Source organism: Malaclemys terrapin, chromosome 2 (assembly GCF_027887155.1).
Source record: "Malaclemys terrapin pileata isolate rMalTer1 chromosome 2, rMalTer1.hap1, whole genome shotgun sequence".
In the NCBI taxonomy this organism is placed as follows: Eukaryota; Metazoa; Chordata; order Testudines; family Emydidae; genus Malaclemys; species Malaclemys terrapin.
In genome coordinates this window covers 112054893-112080477 of record NC_071506.1, presented here as the reverse complement: position 1 = coordinate 112080477, position 25585 = coordinate 112054893, and the positions used below count along the sequence as shown (strand labels likewise).

Below are 25585 nucleotides of genomic sequence, written 5' to 3'. Positions count from 1 at the left end.
TGGAATTCATTAAAAATGCACAAAAGCAGCCTTTTAAAATTGTTGATTAGTTACATAAAACTACCTTAAATTCCAGGGTATGTGGGGGGAAAAAAGGATGTTAATCAAAACATGCTTTGCATTTAAAACTAATGGAATCATTAAACAAAGGAAGCATTAACTGTAGTTAGTGGATTCTTTCTGGTTGCTATAGTCACGAGACACCTATCTTCATCTTTAGGTGCCTAAATACCTTTGAAAATCTGTTCCCATGTCCATCAAGTGTTTAGAAATAGTAGATCTCATCTTCTACCACATTATTTTTATTCCTAGATTGGAAAAGGAATACATGCTTTCCTGCTTTTTCAACTCCCAATTGATTTCTCAACATTGAATGAATTAGTCCTGGATTGCAGTGGAGAAGTGCACATTTCTAATTACCTATGCTGAGTTAAAATGAAATACATTTTTAAAATCTTGCCATGCAGCATCTGGTACTGGCAAGCGTTGGAGACAATATACTGGAGAAGATGGACCTTTGGTCTGATCAGTTCTGGCAATTGCTGTTCCTATCATCAGTACAGATTTCTTTCTCCCACATGTGTGCATGCGCACACACATGTATACACACACTTTTCATTTACAGGTTAAAAATGTCAGAAATTCTTTCGGCTAAAGCCTGAAGTTGTTGGTCAATATTTTTAATAGTGCAATATTAACAACTCTGTATTAATTTATCCACTTGTTCTTCATGTCTGCACTATTTTAAACCATTAGGATTTTGGTGCTTATAAATGTCAGTGTTGATAAAATATGTAACAATTAATTATTTTGGCCCATAATTTTAACATAAAATATGAAATGTTTCTGGCATTAAGACTCAGACTTAGTAAAAATAAGATAATCTCTCAAGCTTCATCCACATCCCATTCACTTGTGATGTCACAGTAAATTTTTTTTTTTTTTTTTTTTTTTTTTTTTGGCAAACCTTTGTAATAGGTCATCCTTTTTTTGCAAGTTTTGATCATGGTGAAATCAGGTTCTTTGCAGAGAGGATATAGATAGGCTCTGTTGGTTTATTCAGGATTCTTGATTATAGCAACCATAGTCTCCCAATGGCCTGTGATTTACAGGTTGTATGTAATAAGTCTATATCTGGTTTTATACATACCCAGAGGTCCACCACTTGTGGTTCTGACTCATATGCATCTTGATTGATTATGGCACTTGTGGTTGCAGCCATGCAATTAATGATAGCATTATCATTGCCTCACTTAATGAAGGGAGGTTGCTAGCCATTCTCAATAAAATAATCATCATTTATCTTATGCATTATTGTGTTAAACTTGTTAAAATTGTAGCAAACAAACCAGATTTGGCCCAGTCATCCCCTCAGACTTAAATGGGAATTCCACACACATGCATCTCAGGTGACAATTGGAGCAATACAGCCAGATGTTTAGCTAGTGGAAATCAGCATTGACTTCAATGTAACTCCACTGATTTACATCAACTGAGTGTCTAACCCATTGCTTCTGTATTTGTACAACTACTGCACATATAATTTCTCAGCAAACAACCTAACTTCCTGAGATCCAAGTAGTATGTCAATTGCTACCACAAATATTAATTTTGCTGTTGTCAGACTGTAGAGAGTGTAAAATCAACAATATGGGTAAATGTCATGTTTGACAGTAATATTTAAATGATCTCCCCACTTTCTCTTTAATATAAAATCTGATGGTAGCTGTGTTTAACTGTTCTAGGAATTGTGCCCAGAAGGATTCATTATGTGAGTAAAGGACTTTTAAAATACAAAAGCACTGAACATCTATTTTCCTGAATAAAATTCTAGAAAGAGGAATATTGCAAGGAGCAAACTCAACCTTGACTTCAAATAAAACTTTGTGATGAGCACTGGAGCATTTCAGCATGTTTTTATCTCTTCAGCTTATCTGCACAATATTGTATTTCACTAATGCTTTCTCTTTTCTGCTTGATTGTATTGCTATGGTGTGATCTTGAACCTTAGCTGGAGATTTGATAAGATTGTGGAGAGGTCCTGGATGTACATCTCATCTGCTCTGGGATCACCCTATATAATGAGTATTTAGCTGTAGAGTGAATAGACAGGGAAACAACAGAATGAGGCATTGCTAACCTAGTGAATCAGGATTACAAACACGTGTCAAATGTTCGGTGATTGTTTTCTTAAGAACTGTGACATACTGTATTCGATATCCTGATGAAGAGGGTTTTCAAAGCTTTTAAAGACAGAGGCTGTAGCGATACAATATGCCAGATAAAATACCTGATTTTGTTTCATTCCTTTTTCTCATTGAAAGAGCATGTGATCAGATCTGTGTTTATTGCACTGAAAAAGATTAGAAGAATCCAGCTATTTCTAAAACAATGTGGAGAAGCTTTGAGGTTCATGATTCCATTCATGTGTATCATGGAAGGCAGGTATTATTGCGTGGATGGAGCAACTGGGGGCAGGGGAGGAGCCAAGAAACCCATGACCTCTTGCTTCTGAAATCTAGACAGACGTTTGCATTGACTTGAGTGTCCTGCCCCTATCCAGGGATACCATAACATGACATTGTTGCATATGTGATCTCTAGAAGACTAAAGCAGCACAGAGCTTTTAAACTACATTTTAAGAAGATGTTGATGTCAAATCAAGGGTCAGACAGACTATTTGGATAGCCTCATAATTAATTTGGATCATTAGGACTTTGATTCTTCAGTATTCTCCAAATCCTTTACCTGAAATACAAATATTTCCCTTCTTTATACTCCTCCTGATCTCAGACTTTTTACCATTTGTAATTTATGGGGATACCTGAATCTCACCTCAGCAGTACAGGCAGGAACCTGGTAGAGACTAACTCTTCACTGAAGAGTTAACTCAAACTCTAACGTTGTCCCTAATCTGCATTCTGCCAACACACACAAACTGTGTCACCCAAGTTAATTGGCGCTAGCTAGAAGATGTACTAGCACTTGGGTGCCACTTTAACTCAGGCTGATAATATATGGAGATATACCTATCTCACAGAGATGGAAGGGACCTTGCAAGGTCATCGAGTCCAGCCCCCTACCAAGTACTGATTTTTTGCACCAGATCCCAAAGTGGCCCCCTCAGGGATTGAACTCACAACCCTGGGTTTAGCAGGCCAATGCTCAAACCACTGAGCTATCCCCTTTCTAGTAAGGATGTAAGATAAAGGAACTGCAGAAGTTGCAAAATGGGTCAAATTCATTTCTGGCATAACTCTAGTTCATGGAGATCCACCAGAGATGAATTTTCATTGCCTCCATGTAAAAGTATTGATTGTTGGACAGTGGCTGACAAAACCTGCAATCCTGGCTTTTTCTTACTGACTTCAAGTAAAGCTACCGTGGCAAGTACTAATGAGGCAGCCTCCTGCCTAATCCTATTGTCCATATAAATACTTGGTTAGCTATATAATAGAAGGAAAATGAAAAACAAAAAGAAATGAGAGGGAAGGAGCAAATTAGCTGGCTGAATGATCATTATCATTATTAGTCAAAATTACAAATGATGATGCTGCATTAGATTAGATGTCATTGGATGGATGGGGGGAGGGGTCATTAAAGGTAGGTGGAAAAACAATTTGATATATTATACTAATAAATACAGAAAATTAATTAATTAGGCCTGATACTATAATGGGTCTCAGTGTGGGTGCAAGGCTCTGCCCATACAGAGCTCCTGGCAGGATCACGATCTTAGTAACTTACAATAGTAAAATGTGTATTTAAATCAGAACTAACTGTCACAGGCCCGTTTGGTTGGAATTTTTAATTTTCTATACAGCAATCTCTCCTATTAACTAGAAGATTTAATCAGGCGCAATATTACCCTATTCATTCTTGTATATGTAACCCACACACCTCCTGGTGTGGTGTTCTGTCCCATCTAGTGGCACTGAGACCACTTAGAGAGAGAGATTAATAAATCAGCTTAACAGGAATATGGCTTTTAGCTCATGCAGTAGGGGCTCATGCACTAAGCTCCACAGGTCCCAGCTTTGATCCCGCCTGCCGATGACCAGGGTCTGTCAGTGTTACAGATAATTATAATGTTATTGTGTAATATGTTAAATTCTACTATACAACAAGGATGGAATTTTAGCAAACGATAGCCCAGAAAAATCTAATCTTGTTTCCTTCATGTTAACACTGTGAACTGAAAACATTGTTCATCTCGGAGCTGCCTCTGGTTTGTCTATGCCTTTCTGGTAGTGGTATGCTCCATAATGAATGCAGTAGTCCTGGTACAGTCTCAAAGGAGTCATACACAAAGGAACTATCATCCTCCACTCTGTGCAGGTGGTGCCTTTACAGGCCAAAATCACATCGGCCTTTTTTGCTCCCCACCGTCAACCCTGGTCTCCTTTAGGATTACTGCTTTCCAGATTTCTTCCTCTGTGCGTTGGGTTATTTTTACCCAGGTGTACTACATTAATTTGCATTTTTACAGCATGAATTTCATTGAGTCATTTCCTACCCATATTTCTAACTGCTGTTGGTAACTTTGCAGAATTTCTCTGTCCTCACTGATATTTGCAACAACTTCCAGTTTAATGCCATCCGCAAATTGAATTAATGTGCTTTTTGCTCCAACTTCCAGACCATTAACAAAGATGATAAAAATATTTCCTGTGATTTCAGAGAGATCATATGAAGCAGAGATGGGAAACGACCTTCTAAGTTATCTGCTCCATTCCCCTTTCAATGAAGGTGCGTTCCATTCATTATATCGTTTGTATTGCCTGCAGCATGATACACCTAATTTAAGTCAAAAATCTTGTACTGTGTGGTTTGTCCAGCCAATCAGCTTTCATTTGTGGTAGGCTTTAACTCATCATACGACTCAGGAAAGAGACACATGTTTCCATTACATTGATAAACAGTGTGAGATTCAATGCTGTGAAAGTCTTCCTCATTCTTAAAAGGAAGCATAAATTTACTTAAACATTGTAAAATAGAAACTAATAGACTCCATAGTGTCTTTGGCTCTGGACACAAATGCCCAGATACCATGATGTTGGCTGCAAGAGAGATGGATAGGGAATTTGATATAGGGTTATGTATGTTTATTTGTTTTTCAGTTTCAAATACGGGCTTATTCATTCATCTAGGCATTTTATGATCTTGAAACAATATCAAAATAATGTAACAATATTTACAATATAATCGAGTTGAATGCACACATTATGCAGGCTTGCCCACCTCCTCAAAAACCTAACAAGCCTTGTCCAACATGAACTCTTCAAACCACCCCCCTTCCTCATCCTTCCGGGGTGGGGGGGGAATATGAGTTTTTGCAGGGGCCTGGACGCTTAGCAGAGTTGGGCTCTGGTGGACCAAGAACTAGAGCAAATTACAGAGATGAAGAACCCATATAGGAAAAAGTCCTGCCAGCAGCCACCCATCACTTAAATCAAGGTGATTACATCTTGAGCCAGTGAGGGGGTAAACCCCACACCAGATAGGAAATGGTTAAAGAGCAGCCTTGAGGTCAGTTAACCCCACTCTAATGTACCTGTTCTGAGTGGTAGATTTAAGATGAGGAAAGCCCAGAAGTTGAGGGCTGTTGGAAAAGGAGAGCAGATAGGCAGTTCTTCTGTGGGGCAAGGAGCTTGGCTCAGACCAGGGGTTCTGGAACAATTTTTGTATAGTGGGGGTGCTGACTGAGAGCCATTGAACCAAACCAGAAACCCTTTATATAATGGAAACCATTTCAAGTCAGGGGGTGCGGAAGCACCCCTAGTTCCAGCATCTATGGCCCAGTCCAGGGATTATAGGAGGACTATGGCTTGCTAGAGCCTTTGCAAAGAGGGTAGGCCTGGCCTGGCCTGGATGACTGATTAGAGAAGAGCCAAGGATCCAGTCTCTAAGTGGGAAGGCAAGCTGTTATAGCTAGGAGCCTGCCTGTGAGGGCTGAAGGCTGGGCCTCGCTGGACTGTTTTGTTTTGTATGTTTGTTTGTTTGTTTGGCTTTGAACTAAGTGACACTGTTACCCCAAAGGGGGTTGAGTGCTTTAAAGTAGGCTTGGCTGGAAAGCCAAGCTCACCTGTGTGGCTGGAATAGGCCAAAGAGTATTGTGCAGAAACTGATGCCTGGTCCCAGCAAATATTGCACCCGTCACGAGGGGACACTGAGGGACAAAGAGAAACTATCCCAGAGCCCCTCGCCTGGCCCAGCTGTATCATTGCCACACAGGGAAAGAAGCAGTCTCTCAGGCTGTGTGGTTCTAAACCACATATAGCATTAATGGTTAAAACTGACGCTTTGGATTCCACCTGGAAACTAACAACCAGCTAGTAGAGTCTATGAAGTACTGGTGGTCTGTTATCTTGATATGATGCTCTACTCAATAAGTTATTAGCTTCATTCTGCACTAGCTTCACTTTCTGAACCATCTCTGTGTGTAGCTCCATATCAATCACATTGCAATAGTCTAGTCTTGGTGTTACAAAGGCTGACTTTCACCTCTAGGCTGTCTGTTCTAAGTCATCTCAAGTTGGTGGCCATTATTGTTTGATGGTTGGTCAATGGGCTTGTTTTGAGATATATTAAAGGTCTCATTCCAGAGGACCATCATCCTCTTCCCCTAAACCAACATTTTAATTGTCACTGTAGTTGGCAGTTTCAATAGCGAGGTCAGGGACAGAATGGATGTGGAGACTGAACTTTTCTCTCCCTTTAAAACTTTGCTTGCTTACTTGCTGATTGACTGATTGATAGCACCTAGGAGCCTTTACTTTGCTTCTCTTACTGTTTCCAATCAGGAGAGGGAGCAAAAGTATCAAAATATTCTGAGAAGAACTTCTCTTGTTTTATTTCACACTCAACTCAAACAAGGAGAACTGGTAATCCAGCTCCCATGCTCTCACACACATACACAAGCCACATTCTTGCATGTTTTCCAATCTGTTTTCTTGAACCAAGAAAGAGGAATAGACTGAAATAGACTCCTATATTCTTATCTAGACTGAAAGCTAAGTCTTCTGAGATTTAGCTTAGTCATTCCTCCCCTCAATAGTCTGTGTCCAAGTTAACATGCTTCATAATCTAATCATATACACCTGTGCTATCAAAAGTGCCAATTTTTGAAAGGTTAGATCAAATAACTAATTCTTTTTTGAGCAAATTGCATTTCTCTCCATTTACTTTCCATTTGCTTTATGTTGTAAAAGCTTTCAGAGTCATCTAACAGCTACTAAGGCAAGGAGGCTGATTATCTGGTTGTTAATAGGGTTGTCACTCAAAAACCTAGGAAAAGCAAGTTTAGCAGCAATGTTAGCATTTAAATAATGCTGGAAAATAAAAGGTGCAAAGCCATCAGTTCATTGGAGCACATGACTATGTAAAAGCTGTGCATTTAGGAAGATCATCAGCAGTGGTGCAAGTAGAAATCATTTCTTGCCGGCACGTGACCCCCAACATGACTCCTCCGGGCCCCGGGCCCCGCCCTCTCCCAATCCCCTGCCCCTGATCCACATCCATCTCACGTTACCAGAGGGGGAGAGGGGGTCTGTCCTCCTCCTGCTGCGCTGGAGACTTCTTCTGCTGTGCAGATGCCAGGCAGGAGGATTCAGGAGACGCGGCTGCATGGAAGGGCGGGGAGTGGGGCTGGGGGCGGTACAGCAGCCGCGCCAGAGGAGCTGCTTGCATTCTGCTTCTTTCCCCGCTGCAGTTCCCTCCGCAGCTCCTCCGGCACGGCTGCTGTACTGCCCCCAGCCCTGTTCTCCAATGGGGCTGCTGTACAGATGGAGGAAATGCATTCCATGGAAGGGCAAGGAGCGGGGCGGGGGTGGGCTCCTCCTCTGTCTTTCTGATACGCCATACCAGCTATAAATGTCTTACTGGTATGGTGTACCGGACAATACCACCGTACTTGCACCACTGATCATCAGTGTTTAATGTTAGAAGACGGCTTACGTGTTTGTCGGTGTCAAATGTTTGTTCTTTGCTGTTTCTACAAACTAGATCCATTTGAAGGCATATAGCTGCAAAAACAGCTGATTTTGTAGCTATCTTGACAACTTAAAATAACTTTGAGACTTTTCTCCATTGAGCACTAACAAGTGGGAATGGAAGGTGGGGGTATATTTAAAGATTCTTCCTTATCCCTAAAAGATTCTGGATCCCTATCTAATCTAGTGCTGCTTTCTGGTGCGAGTGAACAGTGGCTTACGGACACCACAGTAGTCAAGGAAAGAGGACAACTGACTCCCTCCCTCCCATCCTGGGATCTCCAAAGTCTGGCAAATTCTCCTCATCGTGAGTCTTTGCTTTGCTCCTCCTAGCCTTCAGGCTACTACCCTCCCCTTTCTGCAATATCAGGATCAAGAAAAACTCTTCCGCTCTTCTGAGCTCCATAAGGGCTAGGTATTAATGCTATTGCATTATACTGGTGCAGCTGGTCACCACCGGAAGGCTCTGTGCATGGGAGGGAGTCAGCCAGTTGTCCCTTGAGGCCTCAAAGAGGTCACAGGCCACTGCCACCACCTGCTCAGAAAAGAGCACTCGATAGGGAGGGGACTGGTGTAGTTATGCAGCAGGAAGTTATGGGGCGGCAAGGAAAGATCCCACTCCCTTTCTAGAGATTTGTGAACTTCAACCTAACATTTGTATGCACTAACATTTGCTTACATGACGCAATCTGAAATCAGGTGAGTTGTATAATGCTCAGTAAGCAGTCAGGTCTGTCAGGAGAAGGCAGCACAGCATTGTATTAGCACTGAGTCTGCTCCAGATGCTGAAAATATTGGCTTCACACTGAACATGCTCGCCATAAACATTACCATAGTCAGACCCTGAACAACATTGCCTCATCTCATTTGTATGGTCATTCCCACACTAGTAACTTGATACTTGCCCTCACCAGCTTTGCCTGATCTTAGATTGCATTCCTAAAGTAATGCTGATATATGTTTTTAGACTTCTAGCCCCTAGCGGCTGACACCAACACAATACAAAAACTAGCACTCCAGTATGTACTAACAGAACAAAAAACTGAATGAACAATCTGCATGTAAACTGCTTTAAATGTAATATTTTCACAGCAAATACTGTTTCCAATAATTGTGTTACTTTTTGTGGACCTTAGCTATAAAATACCCACCTGAGAGCGTTTTCTCTTCCATTCCTCCTATTTATTCCTATTTTTCTGTAGGGAGTCTAACTGGTACAATACCTGTAGCACTCTCGCAGTGCACTTCATCTTCCCCAATACGCCCACCCTTTGTCATTTGTATGGCTAGAATTATTCCATGCGGTAGCTCATTACCAAATATTGTGTCAAATGTAAGGTTCTCTGAAGAAATAAATATAGCATATGCAGTGGGCCCACACCGAACCCTGACAAGCAAAATACATGATTTTTTTTTTCTTCCCCCACACCATCTTCAAAATTTTTCTGTAAAAATGTAAAGGCTCATTAGGATTAAAAAAGACTGTGGAATTTTCTACTGCAGTAATAAAGGAGAACATTTTGATTTGAAGTCGTACAGCTTTTGTGTGAATGTAGCATGCACACAAGCTACAAGATTGCTAGCACTGGAGATTAAAATCCTCTCTCCATAAAACAGTAGTGCAAGCGTCCTCACTCTATCTAGGTGATGTTTATGAGAGGGATCATCTCTAAGATTGAGAGGATCATTCAGTCTCCACATTTGCTGTATTCTTAACCTCCCTACTGAGCCTGCCTGTATGGGTGCCAGTTAGCTGCCAGTTGTGAGGGTGTTTTAGTTTCTGACCCATAGTGGGAGGGCTGAGTCTCTGGCCCACACATAGTAGGTGGATAAGTGGTTCATCTGTCAGCATGCATAAGGTGTTTATAAATCATCTGTGGCCCATATTATAAATGTTAGATGGGGTAAGGTAAGGAGTATCTAGTTTATAGGTGAAGGATGGGGAAGGATACAAGAGCAGAGTTAAGGCTGATGTTGGAACCATCTTCTAGCGTCTAGAGGTTGTTGGTGGTGTGGGATTGTTACATTCCATAAACATTGTTTTAATTGGCAATATGTTCCCAACACTGACTTTCTTAATCAAGTCTTTTATATCTGGGAATTTCATCCTTTTTTTTTTTTTAAGTGTGGGAGGGGGATGAACTACTCGTAACTCAAAACTTGTTGAATGGATTTTGCATGTTGACTTAGTAAGAACAGTGTTTTAGTCATACCATTCGGGAGAGTTAGAAGTTGTGTTAGAAGAATTTGTAACTTCCATAAAGCATCCAGTGTTGTTCTTGGGGCATTACAAGGGGTTACAAGTAACTGGTTTGAGCAGAGCCATATTTCAAACATCATTGAAATTACAAGTACCACCATCATCATCTGAAGAGGCCCATTTTAATACTTTATGCTCACCATTGTATCCTGAAGTGTGGAGCCTCTAAAAGTGGGTAGGCAAAACTGACACCTTATACCACGAGCAGATTCCCCAAGCAAATATTTGTAATTTTTAATTACTATATTTGTTTTAACCATGTTCTAAAACTAAATGAATCTTGGATCATTCTATGTAAGTTTATATACGAATAGGCCGGGTCTGTCCCAAAAGCCATAAAATCTGACATTCATGCCACCTTATCTCCTTAAATATAGTTGGAGTTCCTTGCTGGGGTCCAGTGATGTGAGCTGCCACCTCATCCCTAATAGGTTTAACATGGTAGTGCATTCAAAATTTCTAGTCTTCAATGGTCAGCAGGGAAGAACATTTACCAGGATAGTCACAGAAACAACAGTAGTTTTGTATCTTTAGCCACAAGCTATATTACCGTATTTTCCGGCGTATAAGACGACTGGGCGTATAAGACGACCCCCAACTTTTCCAGTTAAAATATAGAGTTTGGGATATACTCGCCATATAAGACTACCCCTCTTCCAATGCACACCAAAAAAAAATTAAAAAAACATCATATTTGATTTCAATATGGTAATTTTAATTCAAATGCTTATGACATGCAGGTACTTAGCAGGAAAACTGTCACTTATAAACATAAGGCTGTTTGTCATCAAACATGTAAACATAAAACAGTGCAAGTGGATTAAACTTTTCCTAATTCACTCTAAAGCCAATGGTAAGCGATGTACCTTACCGGCGATTGGCTGGTTGTTGTATACAAAGCCTGCTTGGATTGGTCAGCTCTCCCTGCCTGCCCAGCCCTCCCTGTCTCCAAGACTATCAGAGCGGTAGCGCAAACACGCCTCTTTCACCCATCTGGCCCGCCCTTGTATCCTATTACCTCCTTCTCTGCCTCTCAGATCTCGCACATGCGCGCCTGCGCCGCTTCACTGCAGTCCTCAGGAGCGAGATCTGAGAGGCAGAGAAGGAGGTATGGTAATAGGATACAAGGGCGGGCCAGACGGGTGAAAGAGGCGTGTTTTTCTGGGCACAGCGCCGCTCTCTTTTTTCCATACCCCCGGCGTCCCGGACGCCTGCAGCTTGCTCCGCCCTTCACTTACACCTTCCCGGTGAGGCGCCCCCTCACCTCGTCATCGGGCAGGGATGCGGCCGTTTTTGAGCTCCCCCCACCATATGCGGCGACCGCAGATTCTCCAGTCCGGCTCGGAAGTTTCAGCACCCGCCCTATAAGGCGACACCCGGCGTATAAGACGACCCCCGACTTTTGAGAAGATTTTCCTGGGTTAAAAAGTAGTCTTATACGCCAGAAAATACAGTACTTCATTTTTCCCTTGGTGTTGAGGAATCACCACTGGGGATATGAAATCCCCCATACACACTCTGTCCAGCTTGGGATAAGCATGGCAAAAGAGAGTAGTGCTGGGAAGAATGGGTGGATGATCTGTGAATTTTCTTATGTGTTTTAAAGCAAAAATCCCAGTCACGAAAAGCTCTAATAATGGATTTACATTTTGTAGTTTCTCCTCACAAAGAATTTTTTTTAATGTAAGCATAGATAGGGTGGAGCTTTTTAATTGTCACAGGATTTAACAGGGATACTACAATTGCCATGGAATATATGTCCTCCTAACATTAAAGAATTTGACTTTGAATAATTTTTAAAATGTTAGTCAATGTTCCTACTAGTGACCCAATGTATGAGTTTTTTCCATGAGGCCTGACTATTAGCATTATTTTGACCTCTATTGACAATGTCATTTCTGAGTTACGAAGGTGAAATTTTTGAAAAGTGAAAGGTCACTATTCCCCCCCTGAAGTCCTATCATTTGAAACCTCCCTTTCCACGCTACGTTCCCCCCAAACTTGCCTCACACTAACCAGGAGATATTCAACATATTATAATAATAAAGAAGAGAAGGGAGGGTTTTCTAATCAGGCTTGCAATAGAAATGGGTTCAGCTTTAATGGCAGAATCACCAGCACTTTTCGTCTCTAGGTCTCAGTGCTCTTTACAAAGCATTATTCCTGTTTTACAGAGGAGAAGCAGAGACGCAATGTCTTTCCCAAGGCCACACAGCGAGTCAGTGAGAACAGAGAACAGAACTGGGGCTCCTGACTCTGTCTTGGACACTATCCATTGGACCACACTGTAGTGTCACCATAACCCAGCATTCATGGGGTGGGGGAGAGAGGAAGCTATTGTCACTTTAGTTAATGGTATCAAACAGTTTCATCCACTTGAAATAAGTCAGATAACAAAAAAAGAGGGTGTCTATTTAATTAATTCATTAGCCTGGACATAATGAGGCTGGTAGATGTACATCCAGCTCAGACCAACTTAAGATGATTTATAGAGCTTATGCAGTGTAATACAAAGCTCGTTAAATCACCTTATTTAAAGGTGAAGTCAGCCAGACACATAGTGGCTGCCAATCACTAATCATACATTGACATGGGCAGTGCCCCTCACAGGTTGTTATCATCGCATGCTGGAATTATGAGAGGGGAACTTGACAGGCTGACTCCATGCAAGTCCCTGGGTTTTTTTCAGACAGGAAACAAAGAGAGCATTGCAACAAGTTCTCAGATAATTAGTGAGAATAATGGGACTGCATTTTCTAGAAGCAGATGGGGGGAAAAAAGCTCAAAAATCCTTCCATTAAAAATAATCACATGGGAGTCTTTTACAGGGATGTGCTAAGATTTTAATTATAAATGTCCTCGTCTACAGCAAAGCTATTATGGCCCAGCAAAGCTTCCTGATGTATGGAGGAATCAAACCTCGTGGCCCTCTCTGGGTCAAGCTGCCCTCCCTAAACCTACAATAGCAAAGATTAAAACAAAGAACTCCCAGGGTTCTGTAAGGGGCATAAACCAATCTTTAATTCAGGGGGTTAGGGATAAACTTTCCCTGGCACCAGGAGATCCTATAACTACTCCTCATTCCTGCTCCAGCTCACAGTGTGGATCCCACAGGGCTGCTCCTCCTTCTCCCTCTATGCCCTATTTCTGGGCAATCTCATTTGTAAACACAGCTTCCACTGTCCCCTTTGACTCATCCCTCTCTCTAGAGCAGGGGTCAGCAACCTTTCAGAAGCGGTGTGCCGAGTCTTCATTTTTTCACTCTAATTTAAGGTTTTGTGTGCCAGTAATACATTTTAACGTTTTTAGAAGGTCTCTTTCTATAACTCTATATTATATAACTAAACTATTATTGTACGTAAAGTAAATAAGGTTTTTAAAATGTTTAAGAAGCTTCATTTAAAATTAAATTAAAATGCAGAGCCCCCCGGACCAGTGGCCAGGACCCGGGCAGTCTGAGTGTCGCTGAAAATCAGCTCACGTGCCTCCTTTGGCACATGTGCCACATGGGTTGCCTACCCCTGTTCTAGACCCACACAGCCAGGCCACGTCTGAATCATGCTATTCCTTTCTACACAACATCTTTCTCATCTGGCCTTTCCTTTTTGCCCATGCAGGTAAAACTGTGGTTCAGACATCTCTGGACTGCTGACCATGACAAATTCCTTCTATCTGTTCAAAAAACGGTTGCAAAGACAATTTACCTGGCTGATTGCCTTGACCATGTCTCTCTCACACATACCCCTTTGCAGCTTTGCCCTGGCTCATCCTTCTCAAACAATTTATCTTAATTTTTAAGGCCTTTCCTGGCTTAGATCCACCCTCTGATATGGTACTGAGCTATCAACTCCATCCCAGCTCTGTAAATAATGCTGCCTTTATCACCTGTTAGTCCAGTTTTTCATCAGACACCTTTGTGCTTTCTTCTCTGCTGCCCTTATTCATTGGAGGAGCTCCCAGCAAGGAGCTGTAAAGCCACTACATTATCTTCCTTCAAAACTCTCCTTAAAATTTGTCTTTGCTGTAATGCCCACAAAACACTGGATAATTGTGAGGCAACTGGTGTGCAATGGCCTCTGTTAAGAACACTGTTAGTAATGATCTCACTGTTCCCATATTCTTTCCACTGTCTATCTTTTATACCCATCTGTTGTTCATCTTCTTACTTAAGATTGTAAGCACTTTGGGCCCAGAACAGTGTTTGCTATACATGAATACAGTGAACAGCACAATGAGATTCAAATCCTGTAATCGCTAATGCAATACAAATGAGAAATAACTATAAGAAATGCACACTTCCTTGCAATTCCCTGTGAAGCAGCTCTTAATGACCACTCTTGGAGACAGGCTAGATGGGCCACTGATCTGATCCAATATGGCAATTGCTATGTATTGTTGGCTGGACTGCCTCTCCCTTTTATTGTGCAGGTGGAATAGATTCTCTTCTCTGTGTTTAACTCCCTGCCTCCCTGTTTTTCTCTTAGTTTCTCTCTCATTCTCCCGCTCTCATTCTCTCGTCCCTCTTTGCATCCTTCTGGGGATGGGAGGAGAGGTTCTTATTTTTAAGATTGTTTGCAAAGTCTCTCTGATGTAATCTTCACTTTGACTTTCCCATGCTTGTATCAAGCTGGCTGTCTTGCTGCTGATCCATTAGCCTGTCTCCCCAGCTCAGAGGGCCATTTTTGGATCCTAGTTGATGACCAGCATTATCAATAATGCAGAAGCAGCAATGTCAAGTATACACTGTTCCCCACAACCAGACTCTATGCCTCACACCCAAACAGGGCAGATAATAAAGAATAATCCTTTCATCCTTTGCTGGCATGGCCTTTAAGATTTGTGCGCTAGGGTGTAAAAGCTTTATATGAGAATTTTATGCTCTATCATCTGTACGATAATCTCTTCCAGATTCCCGAACTGTTGATGAATGTATTTGCTTAGGTAGTTAATCCATGCAATTTTCATTTTTAAATAACTAGAGGACTCTTTCAGTTGCAGACTACATACTTTCTCTGATCAAAAAAGCCCCCTTATCTGAAAACTTGTTTTTCAAATAGAATATAAGTACAGTTTTTGGCTTTGAAGTTTTAAATTACACCCTATCCTATAAATATCAAGATTTTTTTTTTCTGGCTTCCTTCTCTCTGTTTGGTGAATAAGTTCCCCTGATTTTTAACAACATCCCAAGAAATTCACTTTTCTTGTACCAACTCCCCAGATACTGGTAATCACCTAATTTCAGCAAAAGGGAATCATGATCAATGACCATATTCAACAACAAGATTCTGCATTGTGATCCACGGGGGAGTTCAGCTGTCTCACTCCAGTGGCAGGCTCTCTAATTTGCTTGTACAAACTAAAATGCAGGCTGAGGGCCATAATGTTTAGTCAAGGAAAACTCTCTACCCCCCCACTCCCCGCCCCCCGTTGGAATTTTCTTGAGAAGAGCGTCAGGCATTAGATGTCAGAGTTGCTAACAAAATTTGTAATCAAGTTTTCAACCCTGGAGTGATGTTTTGCTGAGCAAACTTAAGATTCAGACAAACTGTGAAATATTTGAATAATAGCGCCTTTCAATCTAAAGAATCCCAGGACAGTTAAACTGTAACTGCTTCTGTGGAGGAGGGGAGGACACTACAAGCACATGTTACAGGGCATGACAGTGGAGAAGGGGATGTGTTGCCTTAGGATACTGCTGTCCTTCCTCTTACATAAAGAGTCACGGGATCCTTACTCTTCATACAGAGTAGAGAGGATCTCGGTGTTCCAGCTCTTCTCTAAAAGACGCATACACAGGGCCAGATTCTTTTTCTCTCACTAGTTTTGCACCAGTGTAATTCCATTAACTTCACGGGAGCCAGTCCTCATTCACACCAGTGAAAGGAAGAAGAGAATAAGCCCCCTAGTAAACTGCATGAAATGGAACAAAGGGTTGAGTTCATTCTACTTGGATATGAACCTGCGATTGCAGGTAATCAAGTTCTTCTATTCCTGAGGCTTAAATCCACTCCAGATTTTTATGAATAATTAATACTGGTATTGCAGCTTTTTATTTCAGTATAATTTTAAATGGAATATAAAATGATATGGGCCACTGCTTCCTATTGTGGAACAAAAAAAAAAAAAAATCTGATAGGCACTGTTATGGTTGCTAGACCCCCAAGTTGGATCTCACCCCCCATAAAAATTGCATATCTTGTTCTCAAATAACCCCCCATGGAGAAAACTATTAGCCTTCCAGCATGAGGGCTTATCTCAGTACTGAAATCACAGCTCCAAGGCTGGCAGCCTATCAACAAATAAACCCAGGGTGCTGAGTTAAAATATAATGTACTATGACATCTCTATTTAATAAGCCCTCTTTGTTTGTTTTTTATTGGAAGGAATGGAGAGGGAGATATTCTAGCTTAACTAACCAAGACATGTTTTGGATGCATTTCATAAGTGTTCTCATGCACAGACTGACGGCTCACATAAAGTCATCCTGTTCTTGGGTTGCAAGCAATATTTCCAGGAGGCTTCTCCTAACTAAAAGCTGCTTTTAAACTTAAACAAAGTGACCCTTTTAATATGCATACGCTGCATGATAGGGAGGAAAAGGGTACTTACATACAAAATAATGGTACATTTTAAACAGGGAATTGTGTGCTACGTGTTCCTCTCTCAAGTTTTTTGATTTGCTCTGAAATGCTGATGGTCATCTTCAAATAATGCAATGACAGAGGTGATGTTAAATTTCAGATGGGTCCAAATGAGTACACCAGATATGAGGCCCATTGAACTTTGGGGATGCTCACAGCTAGATCAAAACTTCCTGGCTGAGGCTTGTTGATTGTTAAATTAGACCACACATTAATTTTGAAAATACAAAGCTACTTTTAATATTGAGTTTCTAATGCCAGGCTTAGGGGCCTTCATTTTTACTGTCTGATCTACCACCATGGGATGCACTGGGCAAACAAAGGTTCAGCCCTGACCTAATTCCAGCCCTGTTTACTTTTAGGCCAGCCAAAATAATGCAAAAAACAAAATGCTATTTCATATTGGATTTTTTCTTTCACAAACTGTTGATGCTCAGAATCAACAAACAGTTTTGAAATTATAATAGCTTAATAAATTATAGCATTGTACCTTGCTTGCATAAACAGGGAGCACAGCTGATGCAATTGTTCTCTGACTATAAGAAAGACAAAATCCTTTCCTTAACTCATTAAGGGCTCAATCCTGCTCCCACTAAATTAGTGGCAAAATTTCCATTGACTTCAGGTCAAGATAGCCCCAATCAGTTACAGTTGAAACCCAAAACTCCATGCAAAATTTGAACTGGAGGCAGGAGTATGAACCCTGGTGATCAGACCCTAGTCATTTTGATTCACCATAAACATGAAAACCAATTTTTTTTTCCATAGCCATGATCTCTTAGCTCACCCTGTTTGACAGAAAGGAGCTGATCTTCCTTTCCATCATCTCTCTCCATCTGACTCTCAAATACAGTAAATTCAATATTTTTCATATAGAGATGGGTAAATTGGTTCAGATAGGAAAAAAAGACCAAAATGAAAGCATTCCCCAAGACTTGAACAGAATCTTCCTTGAAGGTTGTAGTGGTACATGGGGCCCATTCCAGCAGGGGGTGGGGCAGAAGCAGATAGGGAAGCTGTGGAAACCTGCAGCTAATTAGGGCAAGGCTTGTTAGGAGCCAGACAGGAGGCAGCTGCTGGGGCAGCCCAGATATAAGGAACTGCCCATCGAGAGGGGGTCTCTCCCTGACAAGCAAGGGAGGAGGACTGGTTTGCAGGGATAGCACCTGAGATAGAGCAATGCTGGATAGGCTCAGGGGAGCAGAGGCTGAGCTCTGGCTTGTTACTTGCTAGGCTGCAGGCCCCTGCCAGAAAGGGCCAAGAAGGTGCAAGGGCCAAGGGGAAGTGGCCCAGGGATGATAGGCAGACAAAGGGAGAGAAGGAGGGCAGAGAGGCTGCTGCTAGAGGGACCCTGGGTTGGGACCCAGAGTAGTGGGTGGGCCTGGGTCCCCCTCCTTGCACTGCACCTGGTCGTGGAGGAGCAGGCAGGGCCTGCTCCAGGCACCAGCAAGCCAAGCAGCACATTTTCAGGGGCAGCATTCCAGCCAGCTGTGTGTTTTTTTTTGTTTTTGTTTTTTTTTGGCACTTGGGTGGCAAAAGCCTAGTGCTGGCCCTGGCAGCAGCAACACGTAGTGCACCGGGGGCACCCTGGGGCCACTGTGGTTTGCGTCGGGGAGCAGCGCCCGCACCTTATGGCTGGGCAGGCTCTGAGCGTGGGGCACTCGGGCTGGGGGCTGCCCCTCGGGGCACACAGAGCTGCCTGCAGGTGCCACAGGGTGGCTGCCCCCCAGCGCTGGGGCTGGGCGAAGCAGCCAGGGACTGCAGGAGCAGCAGGAGTGGGGCCATAGAGGGTGGGGCGCTGCCATGCGGGGCCTGTGTCCTGCTCTCTGTGGCTCTGCTCTCTCTGGGGTGGGGCTGCCCTGCCTCAGCCCCCTGCCAGGGCGTCCCCCAGCTCTGTCCTCCCCAGTCCCAGCTGGTCCTGGAGGCGGGAGCCCCGGCTGGAGGGACCCTGGGCTGAGGTGTGGGCCGGGAGCCCCGCTGCTTACCCCAACCCTGCCAGTGCCGGACCGGCTGGAGGTGAGGTGAGGGGGGAGTGGGTGGAGTCAGTGCTGGTGGGGGGAAGTCCAGTGCTGGGGTGTGGGTGGGGTGGGGGGAGAGCCCAGGGCTGGGGTAGGGGGCAGCCAAAAAATGTTTTGCTTGGGGCGGCAAAAAACCTAGAGCTGGCCCTGGGAGCAGGGCCAATGCAGACTGCAACTTGTCCCTGAAGTGAGGGGTTTGACTTTGGGTTGTGGTTGGCCCCAGTGCTGGGTGCAAGCCAAAGGACTGCTGTGACCCCTGGAAAGGGGGTCAGAAAGAAATAGTGGGCACTGCCGGAGGGCAGTGTCCTGAAGAGGACACTACCAAGTGAGGGAGCAACGTGGATCACAAACAGCAGAATAGGGCAGACAATGGGCAAGACACCACCCACAGAGGGCACTCTGGATCTGGAATGAGCTAATTCCTGGACTAACCAGCAGGAGGGCGCCAGCGGTGGTGAGTGCATGACATTACAAGGGACCGTTCCCCATCCGACGCCCTCATTTTGTCTGTCTTGTTTATGGCAATGCTTTTGATTCAGCCAATAATGGGAAATACTGGAAATCTCATGGAAGCCTTTTTTGCACTCTAGGTTTGAATAATATAGCATACAAATTTTTGGGTGCCCATTCCACTTGAACCTTTTGGAGTTCATGACTCCCCTACTTGAACAGCATTCAAGTTTGAAGATTTATGTCAGTGAGTGATTACATTCCCCTAGCCTAGTTTGAGAGACTGGAGTGCAGTAACTATGTACCTTTTTTTATTTTCTGTGACCAATGACTGATTTGGAGCATGTCAAACAAATTAGTTATTGTGAAGTGTAGTTGATGTACCCTACTCGTATCATTATCCATACTTTAGATGCAATCACCTAATGGTTTTTTTAGCTATAACTAGCCAAGCAGAGCCAGTGTGGTCACTCTGGACATGGATGCAGAAGATTCCTGAGGTTTTTTTTCTTACCAAGAAAATGAGCAGATTTTACAAACAATGTATTTCATAAAGCTTTAACCCCTGCCCAGCCCACTTACTATTTAATGAGGTCATCACCTGAAACAAATAATATACTGTACATCTACTACTCTACACATACTTGTGACTTAAATAGATAGCAGCAGTACTTCTAATATATTTCAATCTCAACCGGGTTAAATGCAATAGACGACAATTATTGCACAAAGTATAGGTGGAGCTGGGGTCATAGGGATACATGTCCCTTTGCCATTGATGGCTATGCAACCAAATCATCCCATATTTTGGTGGGCTGTGGGTGGGAAATTAAGGAACAAATACTTCAAATAAGGAGGTGGTCCTCCATTTAAGACCTTCTAGCTATTTAGTCTGTAGGTTTTCTCCAGATACACTGGACAGAATTACAAAGGGAACTGTGCTCCCAACTTCCCTGGGTGGTAAAATAGGTGGGACTTAGTGGTGCTGGGAAATAACTATTACTGTTTCAAAAATACCTTCTCTGATTACTATGCTACTTGGCATCACCAAGATGAGGAAGACCATTCTCTATTCAAAAATCCCAAGGTATGTTACAATTTTGATTGTCTGAGATTAAAACTGTACATAGATTACCATGTATAGGAATTTGGATTTGTAGACAGTGGGCACTTTAACAACTCCCTGCTTCCTGTGGCTTAGAGCATCCAAAATAATATTTTTGACTCCATGGAATTAAAATATTCTTGATCCCATTAAGTGGTTATGTGTGTGGTTTACCTGATGGGATTTATTTCCTGAGCTTCATGCAGCTCTGTCAGTGAAAATTCTCCCCACTCTGGGGAAGACCTCCACTTGCAATCTTTGGCTGGTTTAAGGGCACTTTGCACTGCTCAGAGGAGAATCCAGCCCACTGTCTCCATTCATGCTTTTTAGTTTTGGTGTATTAGGACAAATACTAATTGCATGGTTTGCAGGAAATTAAACAAAATAAGGTTTTAAAGAGTTTTTAGCTATCAAAAATGGACAGACATCTGGAAGGATGTTCTGTGCAAAGAAAACTCCATTCAGCTCTTGCATCAACACTGACACACCTATGAAGGCTATTACAGGTCTGTTATCCAAGAAGAGTTGCAAATGGACAGTTATTCTACATGGCTGAACTGCCTCTTAAATCAAGAATCTAAGATAAAGAGCAGTTCAACACTTTTTTTTTCATATTTTCCATCTTTCTAACCTTTGCTTATTTTATACTGTAAGATTCTGTGCTAACTCTTTACTTCATGTATTTCCTGTTCAGTACTGTAAGGATGAACTCTGGGCAATGAAAGTATCTGTTTATAAAAGGACAAGGAGTCTGGTGGCACCTTAAAGATGAACAGATTTATTTGGGCATAAGCTTTTGTGGGTAAAAAGCCCACTTCTTCCGATGTATGGAGTGAAAATTACAGATGCAGGCATAAATTGGCACATGACTAGATGGGAGTGACTAGGGTTACCATATTTTGTGCCTCCAAAAGGACACTCCACGGGGCTCTGGCCCCGCCCCCAGCCCCGCCCCCTCCCCCGCCCTAACTCCGCCCCCTCCCCAAAGTCTCCGCCCCCTCCCCTGCTTCCCGCGAACATTTAATTCGCGGGAAGCCTGAGCAGGTAAGGGGCGGTGTGGGGGGAGGAGGTGCGGCCCAGGCTGGCCCCCCCGGCGGCTCCAGCCTGGGTCGGCTCGGGCCCTGGGGTGCCGGCCCCGGCCGACCACCCCCGGCCCCGCGCCGCCCCCCCCCCCCCCCCGGGCGGCCCCGCGCCGCCCCCCCCCCCCCCCCCGGGCGGCCCCGCGTCCCAGCGCACCCCCCCCCCGGCGGCCCGACCCCCGCGGCCCCGGCCCAGCCCTCCCTCCCGATTTTCCCGGACATGCCCGGCTTTTGGGGATTTCCCCCCGGACGGGGATTTGAGCCCCCAAAAGCCGGACATGTCCGGGAAAATCCGGACGTATGGTAACCCTAGGAGTGACCTTCTCTTCATGTGAAGTTCACTTCAGTCTCCTTGAACACTCAATAACTGATTTAAAAGTAGCCATTCTTCAACAAAAAACTTCAAAAATAGACTTCAAAGAGAAACTGCAATTCATTTGCAACTTAACACCATCAATTTGGGCTTGAATAAGGACTGGGAGTGGCTAGCTCACTACAAAAGCAATGTTCCCTTTCGGCATTGACACCTCCTCATCAATTATTCGGAGTGGACCACATCCACCCTGACTGAATTGGCCTTCAACGTTGGTTCTCCACTCATAAGGTAACTCCCTTCTCTTCATGTGCCAATATATATTTATGCCTGTATCTGTAATTTTCACTCCATGCATCTGAAAAAGTGGGTTTTTACCCACAAAAGCTTATGCTCAAATCTGTTAGTCTTTAAGGTACCACTGGACTCCTCGTTGTTTTTGTGGATGCAGATTAACATGGCTACCCCTCTGATACTTCCTTATAAAAGGATAATCTAGTTGAATATAGTTCCCTCACATTCTAGAGGGTGCAGTACCTATAGTCACCACATGCTCATGGAGTGTAGTTCAGTGGTTAGAACAGAGCTTTGGAATCAGGACTCTGCAGTTGTAACCTGGCTGTACCAGGCACTGTGTGTCCTTGGTAAATCATTTAACCTCTCTGCCTCATTTTCTCCATCTGTTAAATATGTATAATAATACTTGGCCTCTCAATAATACAAGGAGATAGGTAAGATTTTTGTAATGTTTGTAAAGCACTTTGAGATTTTAAGGAAGAAGTATTATTGTGCTTGTGAAGCAACCCACCACAACAATTTGGATTGTTTCTGAATTACAGCTGTAGTAGGTTAAGTTTTTTTTCCACAAAAGGGATATGAAAATTCTCTCCCCCTGTTCAAATGCCATCTGCCTGTTTAATGTGGGTCAGCATTCACAGCTTTCCAGGGGTGTACATAGTAATACTGTCCATTGCATTCAACTCCAGTTTCCTTTTCTGGTAACTTGTTGACTAATTACTTTATTCCTTGGATAGTACAGCATTTATGCTGCACAGTTTTAAATCAGGTTGGAATAATTATTTGATTTCCCCCCCCCCCCCCAATTTTCATCTACCAAATAACTGTCAACAGTAATTGTCCCCCCAGAGCCAGACTTGGAGAAACATCACTGAGCACATGTGGCTTGTCATCCTGTACCAGCCCTGAATTCAAGCCTAGAATCAGACTCCTCTTCACATGGCTCTGTAAATCCTTTATTCCATCAGAGGAAATCCCATTGTGGCAAGCCAGTGCAATATTTACTTTGTGCTGATTGCATCCCAGACTACTAAGAGATCAGAGAACTAAGAAATCCCCATGTTGATTATAATGTTTGCCATCAATTAAATAATATTAACGGTGACTGCACATTAATGCATCTCACCACTGTGAACTGTTTGTATTTTAATTTTTAAACTTTACCTCCATCTTGTGGACTTCCTAAATATTGCACCATGTGTGTTTGAACCTCTCCTAACTTGGGCATTTCTCTGGGTACCCGCTGTATCGGCGGGTAGCAATCGATTTATCCGGGATCGATATATCGCGTTTTGTTAAGACGCGATATATCGATCCCCGAACATGCTCACCGTCGACTCCGGAACTCCACCAGAGCGAGCAGCGGTAGCGCAGTCGATGGGGAGCCGTGGCCGTCGATCACGCACTGTCTGGACCCCAGGTAATTCGATCCAAGATACTTCGACTTCAGCTACGCTATTCGCGTAGCTGAAGTTGCGTATCTTGGATCGATCGCCCCCCAGTATAGACCAGCCCTCTGTCTCCATTAGAAGGCCTGGTCTAAACACAGTTTGGGTCAAGTATAACTGTCAGTTTGGAACATTTTGTTTTTTTCTTAACTGAATAGTTACATAGGCACAGTTATATTGGTATAATAGTACTTTATACTGGTGTAGCTTATTTCTCTTCCTGTACAGGAATGGCTATACTGGTATAAAGCACTTTTATACTAAAACAGCTGTGCCCACACTAGGGGCGCTATACTGGTACAGTGAAAACTGTACAACTTTTGTGTGCAGCTGAGCCTGCAGTGTTTAGGTTATCATTCTTGCTGCTCATGATTACGACTGTGCAACACTTTTTGTTACCTACATGAAACAGCCTAGATTTACTGAAAGGATCTCTGAGAATCTCTGATCTCTTGTGAAAACTTGGGCCATGTTTCAGGTAGTCCCAAGGTGGGATTCAATTGAACCCAGGCCAAGGTTTGCATGAGCATGGGCCAATTTTGACTTTATATCCAACTCATGGCTTCCAAATAAAATCTGTCTTTACAAAAATATGGCCACAATCCTGCAATCAAACCTACATAAGATAACCCTTGTGTCCACTCAGAACCCCATTGGAAGTCAAAGGGGCTCCATACACTGATTCAGCTCCACGATGCTACAACATGTCATTATAAGGACTGTATTTGCAAAGGAACCTCAACCCAGGCCCATATTTGCACATGCCAACTGGGTAATTAGCCTCTACTACATATATTCTGAGCATGTGATAGAATGGTCACTGTCCTTTAAGATGATTCCACTCATTCTCCCACACACAACTGAATATTAGATTGCTCAAAATGAGGTCCAGTCTTGCTCCCATTGAAGTCCATGTCAAAACTCCCATTGACCTCAGTGATGTTGTATCAAACCCTATGTTACAGGCAGATTGTTAGCATCATCCATTGTTAAGGATGCCTGATCATTCCCATTACAAGACCCTGTTTTCAGTTATAAATAACTTTGTCAAAGTTTAACCATTTGCACTTACAGTTGAACCTCCGTTTCCAACACTTTGGGAATGGAAGTTGTTTTTAACTCTGAAATGTTCGTAATTCTGAACAAAATGTTATGGCTGTTCTTTCAAAAGTTTACAACTGAACATTGACTTAATACAGCTTTGAAACTTTACAATGCAGAAGAAAAATGCTGCTTTCTGGGGTTTTATTTTTAGTAGTTTACATTTAACACAGTACTGTACTGTTTGCTTTTTTTGTGTGTCTCTGCTGCTGCCTGATTGTGTTTCCAGTTCCAAATGAGGCGTGTGGTTGACTGGTCAGTTCGTAACTCTACTGTTTGTAACTCTGAGGTTCTACTGTAAATTTTTTATGCCAGTGGTCTGACTCTAGGACTAATTAATTTGTTTTTGAAAAGGTCCGCCAAAGTTGTTCAATTGTTTCCAAGAAAGAGGCTTGCTTTGTCATTTTAAAAAATCCCAGTGATCTTTTATTTGAAAAGGTCTAGCAACCTGGTGCTTTGGAGCAGGGATTTGAAATTTTGACAGGGGGTGGTCTGTGTCAGGGATGTGCCTTTTGCCATCTCTGTGAAAATTCATCCAAATTTTTCTGAATTAGAAGACTGAAAAAAATCTGTTTGTACATGTTCAGTAAAGACGTCTAAGTTTAGCAGCTAAAATTGCCAAAGATTCCATATTCGTTGTGCATGCTTGAGTTTCTCACTACTCCTAGTGATAACTAGACTCTGCATGTGCCCTCCACGCACAGTGACTGGGCATAGTCCAGCGCAGGAAGCCTGTCTCTCTGTGCTTTTAATGATTCCTTGGCTGGTGCCCAGGCAGTGTGAAGGGGAAGCCACCCACTTTGAATGCAGAGGGGACAAAAGCAGGACTGTGGGGGGAGGGAAAGGAGCAGATTGGGGCAAGGGGTCTGGTGAGACTGCAAC

At 43.0% G+C, this 25585-nt stretch overlaps 1 protein-coding gene across 4 annotated transcripts in view; it reads left to right on the top strand.

Annotated features, from left to right (window-relative positions):
• The window catches only part of PHACTR1 (phosphatase and actin regulator 1), a 418901-nt gene that overhangs the window by 117760 nt on the left and 275556 nt on the right, over positions 1–25585 (top strand). For 2 of the 4 annotated variants that reach the window (XM_054018763.1, XM_054018761.1), the window contains exon 3: positions 4681–4749. The exons of the other annotated variants lie outside the window; for them this stretch is intronic. In XM_054018763.1, coding sequence (XP_053874738.1) covers positions 4681–4749 — 69 coding nt within the window. The remainder of the gene's footprint in view (positions 1–4680; positions 4750–25585) is intronic. 4 annotated transcript variants of the gene reach the window in all.